This window comes from Pezoporus wallicus, unplaced genomic scaffold, assembly GCF_028554395.1.
Source record: "Pezoporus wallicus isolate ANWC-B61680 ecotype Strahan unplaced genomic scaffold, APGP_CSIRO_Pwel_v1 contig_16, whole genome shotgun sequence".
NCBI classification, from domain to species: domain Eukaryota; kingdom Metazoa; phylum Chordata; class Aves; order Psittaciformes; family Psittacidae; genus Pezoporus; species Pezoporus wallicus.
Window position 1 is genome coordinate 3,166,398 of NW_026641478.1, and position 10,690 is coordinate 3,177,087.

Genomic DNA, 10,690 nt, shown 5'->3' on the forward strand with positions numbered 1-10,690 from the left:
TAATCACATCTCCTAGCTATCCATAAACGCCTCTGAAAATTCTCAGGCAGTAAACTGGTATAGCACACATGTCCAGGCATCTTCCAGCCACAGTTACAACATGCTGGAGTTCAGGGCCATTTCAAAAATATTCACTAATACATCTAGAACATTTGACTTGACAAAATATAAGATTCTTGAAAGGCTGCCAACTTTCTCCTCTTAGTGATGGATGAAGGTAAAATGGTAACTTGAAGTTTCCTCATTACCTTCTAGCATCTACTAAATTGCTGTAAGATACAATTAAATCTTCTCTTCCATCCAGTTCCTATGAAGGCACAAATAATTCCAGCTATATGAAGAACTTGAGTGCATTAGAACACATGCAAAGTATTTTTAAGGCTCCAGCTTTACTAAAAAAAAAAAAAGTATTCTTTTTCTGGAACTCTTGCATTAATGTAAACCAATTAATTCACTAAGCCAAAGCATGACAATGCTTTCCAGTTCTAGCAGCCTTGCACTCTGACTTCTGCAAATTAACAATAAAAAATAAATCAGCTGCTCACACTACTTTTCCATATACCTAGAGGCTTCTTTTAGCACTGTGTTCAGTCCTGAGCCCTTGAAGACAGGAAAGGAAAAACGCAAATGGGAAGCCTGTTCCCCAAGACCATTTTGTGACATTCCACTGAGAGGATTCCAGAAAAGAGCAACCTGTTCTCTCCAGCCACAAAGCAAACACCTCAGACTTCAGCAGCACAAAGAAAGTATCATCCAAACCAACAGCCACAGCCTTCACTATCTCCTGTTAAAGCCAACACTTTCTCACTGATTTGGGCTTTCAAGCAACTCAAAGTACTGTTTTTATGCACCATGCATAATGCCCAGACAGTGGTGGTGCATCTGTTGAAAAGACTGCAGTAACGCAGCATGCAGTGTGGTGCCATTTATTTTCATGACACAAAGACATGCATAACCTGTGCCAATGGGTTTCAGCCAGCTTCTAGAAAAAGTTAATAATAAAAGACAAAGAAAAAAAAAAGAAAGAAAGAAAAAAGTCTTTAGAAAGGTACATGTTCTCATTTAAGGGAGCCTGAAATCCCTTGAGGATCCGTCCTTGCAAAACTGGTTCTCAGTTTCTACCACTCTGCAGCATAAATTTCAGTCTGCTTATCAGTACGAATTGCCTCTCTTCATAGTTACCTGCTCTGCTCTACTACACCACACCACATCTCAAAATGTGAAAGAACTGTTTTTATGACATCCCACTATGTTTGCAATTTGTGTTTTGTATATGGGAAACAAGAGGAAAGAAAGGGGAAAAAAAAAAAAAAAAGGACTAGAACAACAATAACAAAAGAGCATTCAAACACATTGGATTTATCACTCCCCCTTTGGAAATGCCCCCGTTCTTCAGACTCAAAGTAAAAATGTTGTTGGTCAGGACATTCTCTGAGAACACCACAGCCCAATGGACTCCTGCCACACAACAGAAGAAGTCTTGCTGACTTTTAGCATGGTCCTTTCTCCAACATGCTTGGCTAACGCTCCAGCCTGAATTTTCATGTTTCCTCTTGACTTTTCCAGTTCAGAGCCTGAAGTGAGGCAACTATATCAATATTCTAACTTTATAATAAAGCAGACTGCTAATCAAAGCATCAAGCAGAGTGTCACAGATTAGAGCTGGATTAAATGCAAAGGCAAAAATATATTTAAATGCTTCTGAATTGAATTCACCTTTCTACCTTTATTTAAAATTAGCCTGTGAGCTTCATTTCAGAGAATAAATTTTGGGTCTCCAGAAAAGCTTACTGCATTAACTCAGTTTTTACAAGCACAGGTGATAGGAAATAAGTATTTGAAATAAATACGCTATTAAAGACAACTACTACAGTTATGAAAAAAAGACTGAAATCCAGATCTGCAAATACCTGCAACTATCTACTTGACATTGCTATTCTTCAACAGTAACTGTATGCTTGTTACATGTAACTTCATATACTCCTTATACTTAATATTACTGTTGAGTCAAAGCGCACCTCAATTTTATAGACAAGTGTTAACACTGCATTTACACTTCTCTCAGCATCTTCCCAGTCAACATTTTCTGGTGTCTTTCTGCATTCCAGAGTTCAATGTGTAGTTTCTTATTGTTGGATATTAGAAAGTCTACAGTGACGTTTCTCCATACACATCCTGATCTTTTGTCTACCAGAATGAACAAAGCTGAACACATTTTCACAAATACTGCAGAGTTGCTTCAAGTATTCAAAAGTGAAGAAATCTTCACAGCAATGCAAGGATGATGCTGAAAAATACCTGCTGAAGAGACAAGGATACATACCTTGCTGAACAATGGCACTTTATTCCCTGTGCAAAACGGAAAGTTTGCCTGATCTAAGTCTGTCCAAAATTTCAGTGCAAATAGAAGTTCTCTTCAAACTGTTTCAAGAACAGCTGCCATTTCCTTGAACTGTCTGAGGAAGTTCTAAAAAGCAAGAAGATAAATTTCAGTTGCTTGAAGAAAAGCACAAACTGTAGTTAAGACTAGCATGTTAGACAAAAATCACAATCCACATTTCTCACATTCCCTCTTTCCTCCAGTTAGAATTTGCAGCTTGAACTGGAAGTTTCTGCTTTACTTTTTGTGGGCTGGTTGGTGTTTTGATACATTTACTATTAAATCTACACAGGTGATGCCTCATTTGCATTGATTTGCCTATTAATAGGAAAATCGGCTAAGAAAAACAAAGTAGCTTGCTCACCACAAAAAAAAAACAACAAACCCAGAAAACCCAAAATAAACAACCAAACAAAACTGCACAAAAAAACAAGATGACCACCACCAAAAAACCTTTTCTTACAAATATTCCCTGCTGAAATAATCCAGGATTATCAAGTATAGAGTCCATTTCTTACAGCAGTTGAGCACCAAATTACTGAGTATTTTTCAACCAGAATTAGTATTTCACAACACCTAAGGATTCAGAATATCCTTCTCAAATTTCTGCCAGTCCAACTCCAAGGATTTGTTTGTAAACTTGTGCAAGATTCTAAGTTTTGTATTTGCCCTTTAAACAGGAATGACAAGTGCCATAATTATGCAAAAATCAAAGTTAGATAAGTTAATAGATGAAGGCATAGCAGTTAAAAGCCAGTGGTGACAAAGCAGACTGACCTCCATTCCTCATCATTAGCAAGTGTTAGACTTAACCCAAGTTTTAGATTGTGAGGTTGGGGAACAGTCCCCTAGATTTAAAATGTTCTATCCATTTTTCATAAGGTAGAGCGACAGCTGACAAGAAAGATCCAAGTGTCTATGTCTTCAGTTGTTAGCTTATTCATAAAAGAACAGATTAATTACTGCTAAATTAATATTTCTGAATAAGCGACATAAAACTAAATGCTATGAAATAAGTACTGAGCTTTAGTGTTTCAGATGGTTTAATGCTTCATCTTTGTAAGACAGTATTAGTAAATTATCAACACCACCATACACATGAAGATATATAGCTGCTCTTTCACAAGAACGTGACTGATTCAAACAACACTGATTACAGACCTTGAACTGGGGGATAGTCATTTCAAAAGTTTTGTCTGTTAGTTGTCCTGAAGGGTCTGCCACTGTTAGCGTCACTGTAACATAAGGATACTTCAGAGACCTGCATGTGTCAGAGCTCATTGCAACTCCCAGTTTCCATTTAATATCTACAAACTATAAAAAAAAAAATAAATGTAAAGAAAGATCTAACCTACCACTGCTATTCTGTCAGATGGATTTTTTCCAGACAATATAGAACATCTAGAGCTTAAATACAAATGGGAAACATACACATTCAGATATTACTGCAAATACAAAAAACATCCTTTTAATACTGACAAAAAAAGCAGTAAGTTCCTTCACTAAATCTATTTTCCTTATTCAAGTACTGTCAGTAGTCAAGTACATTCTAAATTCTAGTAAGAGGACCTTGAGCCATAGAGTTCACCTGGCTTGTATACCATGCATGTTTTTCTAGGTTTTTTTTCTTTGTTTTTTTTTGTCTGTTTGTTTTGTGGGGTTTTTTTCCTCTGTGTGGTTTGGTTTTTGTGGGGTTTTTTTTTTTTAGATGTTTCTAAATCAAGTGGCAACATGAGCAAAACCTCAGATAGTACACAAAAAATTTTATAACAGCACTAGTGGAGAAAAAAATTAAGGCATTTTGTAAGTTAATTTTAGATAAATCAAAGTACATTATAAAAACATTTCAGGCAGGTAAGTTACCATTTTTAACCTTTTATGATAGGCAGAACTTGCATAAAGTGAAGGGACCCTTCAGAAAAGCTTACTACTAAAATTCAGACAAAATATTTTTTTCCCTAATTCTGTACTCTTAACTGTTAGAAAAAAAGATTTTAAAGTGTAAATACACTCCAGTTTTTTCAAAAAGGGGGAAAAAAAGGAATGCTGTAATTTGATAGAAAGTTACCTTTAAAAAAAAATTAAACTTACTTAAGGAGACAAAGAATAAAACAATCAAATGCCGATGTTATCAACTCAAAAGAACAATTAAAATTAAAACAGATTTACACAAGCAGCCAAAACAATAGACTGCCATACTGACTGCCACTCACCTTCCCCAGTAGTACTATGAAAGCTAATTTTTAAAGAGGTATAAAAAGTAACTTTATTGTACAAGCAACAGTGTTAGAAAACTGGTCAGCATAGCCAACCTTTATTTTATAATAACCTCATTTATCTGGGTAGGCATTTAGCAACATATATGAACATAAATGTATATATGTGTATATATGTATGTATGAATGAAAGCTTTTAGCAGTCAAGATACTACCATGTCCTTGACAATACAATACACACAACAAAGCATTGACATATCTGTAAAGTTAATAGCTCAGCTGCACTGTGTCATTTAGTTACCTGCCCCACCGTGGCCATATTTCCTGCATCTTCTGACACACTAATGGATTTGCCATGCTCATTCCACACATGACGAATAACCTGAAGCGCATGTTTTGGCAGTGCACTGACTGCATTGCCCAAGGTGGTGACGAGTTCTTCTGCAGAGAGACTGTTTCTGGCTGCTGTGCTATAGGTATATCCAAAGAACACCACATCAATTTCACTCTCCACAAATTTAATAAAACATCTCACTTCATGCCAAATAGTCAATTTATTCCTGCCTTATGTGTCTATACATTTTACAATTATTAGATACCCTATCATATTTTTTTCCCCAGAATACTTTACTATTCTTACAGATACACATGCAAAAAAACATGAACTTAACATGCAGAAACCAAGCTTTGGAGGGCTTGCACAATATGCAACATTAAAACAAAAATGATCACAACCTCAAAGTGCTGCTGCAACTGAGAAAGGGAATGATTAGTGAAAACTGTGCACACAGAGCAGTTAAAAAATGTTATTACTTTAGAAACAAGGCACTTTCTAATTAAACATTTAGGAGAGGTAATTTAAGCATCAAAGGCAAGTAAGAACTTCTAGGTAATGGTATAATTGGTACTAATGGAAATCAAATGACACAATAAACCCTCAACTGAAAAGGTAGCACATCTAGAGGAAAACTGCCACTCAACTACCTCTACAGAAACAGGTTAAAAAAACATAAAAATCCCAGCCAAGATTTGATCACACAGATCCACTCCTCAAGAGGGATTAATAAAAGAGGAAAAGAGTTGGTCCTTCAAGTAGCATGGTCTAACATAATTTAAGGCTTTATATTTTATAGAAGGAAAAAAGTAGTATGTTGGATTTCTACTGGTATGGTTTCTTCAGTTATATTAACCTTACAAAGGCCTAGCTGACTTAGCTTACTCTTGTTTTGCCAGTAGTTCTAAAGCTTGCAAACGGGATCATAGAACAATTTTCTCTCTTTAACTTCTTTTTTTTTTAAAAAGTGAGACAATATATTAAGTAACTACATATTTTTAAGAATATAAGCTAAGGCCAGAAGTTCTTTCTTTGTGTACTGAGAATTACAAATGTTTGCCCTTTTCCCAAATCAGTTCTTTTATACCCATATTTGATGTCACTTCTTAATGCCACTATTAAGTTGGGGTGGAGGGGGAAAAAAAGAAAAAAAGAAAAGACATGAGGCAAAGTCAATTATTTTGTGCTTACCTAAACAGAAGTGAAACAATGTTAGCTATTTTTGCCAGGTCACCAACACCAACGTCAGTCCCAGATGTTTGAATTCTCTGGAAACAGAATGTTCAAACAATTACAATTAATAGTAAATTATACCTTAAGAGTTAATTATACCTTAATAAAAACCTCTTGTATATCCACACACACAAAAAAAAAAAAGACTTGGGGAATCTATCCTTTACAGCATATACAGCTAATATAATTGCTTGTAAGTGCTAGTATCCAAACTTACCTGACACAGTTCGGCTGTATTTACACCAGGGATCTTATGGTTCAGATGTTGAACTATTTGTTCACACTGCAAAGAAAGTTTGAAAACATTCTTAAATCATATTTTAATATACAAGACAAAGATAGCTTGAATACTTGGAGGCTACAAAATAAAAATAAAACTGGTTAATGCAAAGATCACAACAGAAGGTTGCTTTAAATGTGAACTCAAGAAAAAAAGTCGTTGAAATGACTGATATTAAAACTGTATCAGAAGTAAGAAAAGCAAATAAATTCAGTCAAGAATTCCAGTTACTGCCTCACTAACTATTCCTACTTAACACATCATTTGCATAGTAATTGAACAGGCATCCTGTACACCACAGTAAACAAGCTGAATGTTCTCTAAACAAACTAGCTTGATGTCTCATTTAGATGAAAGACAAAAATACATTTTTAAAAGTCTTTCATGATAAAAACATAAATGTAAAGCAATCCCATTGCTTTTAGCAGGACCGGTCCATTTCCTGAGTCACATAAATCTGAGCTAACACATACATAAGAACCCCTTTGTAACAGTCAAAAAAAACAGAAGAGGTTAAACAAAAGGTTTCTTTCCACATCCAATTTATTGCCCTACTTACCAGCTCTGCAAAAAAGTCTTGAGGTATTAAACTAATCTTATCTGCTGCACCACCACCATCTAAAAAACACAAGCAACAGCGATCAGAAACAAAAAGTGTTACAGCAATGAATCTAACCCCTCCCTGAAGAATTCCCGAGTCACGATGCATGCATTTACTTTTACAGCAAAGCTTTCTTTAAGGGAGTTTGTCATGAATTACGTTAACACAACCTGCTCAGCATCCCAAGTCAAGTCCAAGAAGAGAGACTCCTTAAGACTTCAGTCCTATGCAGTCGCACGGTTTGACAGCTCCGCCTAATTCCTCCGACCCCGTTGAGCAATACCTGCACCAACCCCATCAGTTTGCCCTCCGACACCCGCAGTGCAAGACCGCTGCTCTCCCTAAGGATACGCTGGTACGTCTACGCCACCTCCCGGCCGCCAGGCCCCGAGGCGGCCGGCGAGCAACCCAGGAAAGCCCTCCCCCGTCACTCAGAAGTTTTCGCCAGGACCTATTAGGAACGGGTGGCCCATGGCCCTGAGCGAGGCGGCTCCGCAGCTAAGCTTTCAAGAATAAAGGCTAGCAGTCCGGAACGCCCGCACACCCGCACACACGACGGGCCGCATTACCCTCCCCTCACACACCGCTTCAGCACCCCCGCCCACACACCAGGGCCCCCCTCACCCAGCGCTTCCAACGCCCGCACCACAGAGGAAACGGCAGCCATGACACCGCTCATTCACCAAAACCCAACCTCCGCCACACAACGCTGAGCACCCTGATTGGCTCCGGACACACCAGAGGTAGAGCCAGAGGCTTCGCCCTTATTGGCTGACGAGTAGGGAGCGTGCGCTTTCCTCCTCATATGCACCACCTCAGCGCTGGGTGGGTGTGAGTGCTGTCAGGTGGGGTGGCGTGGGTTTTGTCCTTCTCAACATTAACAAGTAAAACCAACGCTGACTTGTAAGAGATTACTGGGCCTGCAGCTGTGGGTTGTAAAACACTATCCGCGGGTGGTGACCCTGAGGGCCTCCCCTCAGGCAAGCTGTGCTCTATCGGTGCTTGGGAAGTGGTGCTAGTGGGAGAGTCCTCCGTGGGAGGCTTCTGGAAATGGCGGTTCAAATCACATCTGGTTTGTGCAACAAGTTATTTGCTGGGTTTCTGTTAACTGGTGCCAGGGTTTTCTTGGTGCCTGCTGTAGTCTTCTGTACATAGGCCACGTGCTGCTGTGCTGTGTGCACACTGCATGCTTGGTATATTGAACTTGTATGAATACATACAGGAACTGTACTTGGTACGGGTACATTATGGAACCAGCCTGTACACCTGCAAATAAACTCTGTGGTTCGTGGGTGATTTGTGTAGATCTTCACTTTTTTTATGGGAAAATAGTTTTTGCTTTTTTTTGTTTTGTTTTTTTTTTTTGTTTGGTTGGGGTTTTTTTGTTTGGGTTTTTTTTTTTTAGTAAAACCACAGCTAGAACCATGTTCAATAAGCTTTCTATACAGAACTTGGTTAAATTTAGTTTGGGGTGTTGCTACAGCCCTAAACCAGCGCTGATCCTTTCCTGTTTCACTTTCAAAAAAAAAGAGCAAATATTCTTATATTCTTAGATTTCTGTATTAATCAGTTTTACATTTGTTCTTTTTTCGGGTGTTTTTTTTTTTTTCTTGTTTTCTGGTTTTTTTTTTAAATGTTATAATCTCAGCACCTCCCATATGAAGAAAGGCTGAGAAAGTTGGGGCTGTTCAGCCTGGAGAAGAGAAGGCTGCGTGGAGACCTCATAGCAGCCTTCCAGTATCTGAAGGGGCCTACAGGGATGCTGGGGAGGGACTCTTCATTAGGGACAAGGGGTAATGGGTTCATACTTAAACAGGGGAAGCTTAGATTGGATATAAGGAAAAAGTTCTTTACTGAGAGGGTGGTGAGGTGCTGGAATGGGTTGCCCAAGGAAGTGGTAAATGTCCCATCCCTGGCAGTGCTCAGGGCCAGGTTGGACAGAGCCTTGGGGAACATGGTCTAGTGTGAGGTGTCCCTGCCCATGGCAGGGGGGTTGGAACTAGATGATCTTAAGGTCCTTTCCAACCCAAACCATTCTATGATGCTATGAGCTATTTTAAAACTGTGACTGAGAAGTAAAACAACTTTCCATGCAGTAGTGCTGGCTCATTCAAAATTGCGTATTTTCAATAAATGTTAATGAAAGAATTGTGAATGTGTTTCAAGAGAAAGGTAATATTATGCAACATGGTTCATGTTTATGAGCTTTATACATTTATGGCCTGTCTGATCTTGGCCTCTCCCTCTTAAAGTATCTAATTAAAGGTGCAAATGTTTTTGACTAGCATGTATTTTTATGACCTCATGGTTGTCAAAACACTAGCTAAGTACGTACTGGTAAGATCTGTCTCTGATAATAAAAACTTAAACTCTTTGTTCTTGGGTAACTATTACATATGTTGTTATCTAGAGAACTTTACATGTTATTTTGTATTACAGTTTCATCAAGTCTCCTAGAAGTGCCTTCAGCGCTATGACTAATATTTGTTATGTTACTTTTCATTCTTTCTCCAGGAAGTGAATTTGAATATCTTGGTGGTTTGGTAATTACAGAATTGTTTGCTCAAATTTGGAATTATTTTGGAATTATTTTCCTCAGCATGCAAACATGCTTTTAGTTCTTTTAATTTGGAACAGGAGGTGGCGAAGCACAGAATTTTGTCATGTCTGCCCACTCACAGAGGTAAATTGTGTATCTTTAGAAGATTCTGCCTTCTCTGTGTGTGCTCTGTGACAGGAGAAGGTAGATGCATACTGTGGTGGTGTTATGACAGTATAGGCTCATCTTTTAGCTAGTCAAGTACTGAAAACTTAAATTGAGGAGACACTTGGTATAGAAACTAGAAAACAAACCTCATGAGCTACAGGTGGACTGAATTGCTGAAGAGATACACACCAGTATTGTTGGTATGTCAATACTGAAGCTTCAGGCACAGGCATGTGACATGATCAGAGTCCTGCTAGGTGATACAAAGGGTAAAATACAGAGGGAATTTACTCCATTTCATAAACTCAGCAGTTACGGAATGGAGTGTAATTTGCATTGATACTCTGAAGAACTGCGCAGAGTTCTTCAAAAAGTTCTTCAGGCAGTGAGGAGAAAGTGTGTCTTGGTTAGCTGGGTTTTTCTGGTGCCTGGCCCTCAACTGTATGGTACCCTGACTCCCCGCCCTTCTGGCTGCCTGGCACCTTGGTGAACCCTTTTCTAAGTACCTAGAAACACTATTTCATAGAATCATAGAATGGTTAGAGTTGGAAGGGTCCTTAAAGGTCATTTAATATAAACCCCCTGCCATGGGCAGGCACACCTCCCACTAGACCAGTTTGCTCAAAGCCCCATCCAACCTGGCCTTGAACACTGCCAGGGATGGAATATTTACCACTTCTCTAGGCAACCTGTGCCAGTGCTTCACCACCCTCATAGCTAAGAACTTCTGTACCTAATCTAAATCTACCCTCTTCCGGTTGGTGGTAGGTTCCTTCATGTTCAGGTGTTCTGCATTAACTTGGAAGAAGGCATAACACAAAATCTACAATGTGTATATACATGTGTATTGCATTGTATGTGATACATATTACACATGGCTTGATCTTAGCCAGAAGGCCAAGAAATTGTATGTATATGCTCCTGAGGTGGGAAAACACA

At 38.6% G+C, this 10,690-nt stretch overlaps 1 protein-coding gene across 1 annotated transcript; it reads right to left on the bottom strand.

Moving 5' to 3' along the window:
• Positions 1 to 1,339: 1,339 nt before the first annotated feature.
• Positions 1,340 to 7,756, bottom strand: COMMD6 (COMM domain containing 6). Its single transcript, XM_057424044.1, has 7 exons — positions 7,669 to 7,756; positions 7,003 to 7,061; positions 6,381 to 6,446; positions 6,122 to 6,198; positions 4,898 to 5,066; positions 3,542 to 3,694; positions 1,340 to 2,467 (listed from the first exon to the last, which is right to left on the bottom strand). The coding sequence occupies exons 1-7, from the start codon at positions 7,721 to 7,723 to the stop codon at positions 2,417 to 2,419; spliced, it is 630 nt and encodes a 209-aa protein (XP_057280027.1). The 5' UTR covers positions 7,724 to 7,756; the 3' UTR covers positions 1,340 to 2,416.
• Between the last annotated feature and the right edge of the window lie 2,934 nt (positions 7,757 to 10,690).

What these genes read in the sequence shown, in the direction of transcription:
- COMMD6 (XM_057424044.1), bottom strand. Translation starts at nt 7,723, where the DNA reads ATGAGCGGTGTCATGGCTGCCGTTTCCTCTGTGGTGCGGGCGTTGGAA. An exon ending in AAGACTTTTTTGCAGAGCTG is followed by an intron (nt 6,447 to 7,002) that starts GTAAGTAGGGCA and finishes CTTTCTTTGCAG; the next exon opens with TGTGAACAAATAGTTCAACA. An exon ending in ATATGGCCACGGTGGGGCAG is followed by an intron (nt 3,695 to 4,897) that starts GTAACTAAATGA and finishes TTTTTTTTATAG; the next exon opens with TTTGTAGATATTAAATGGAA.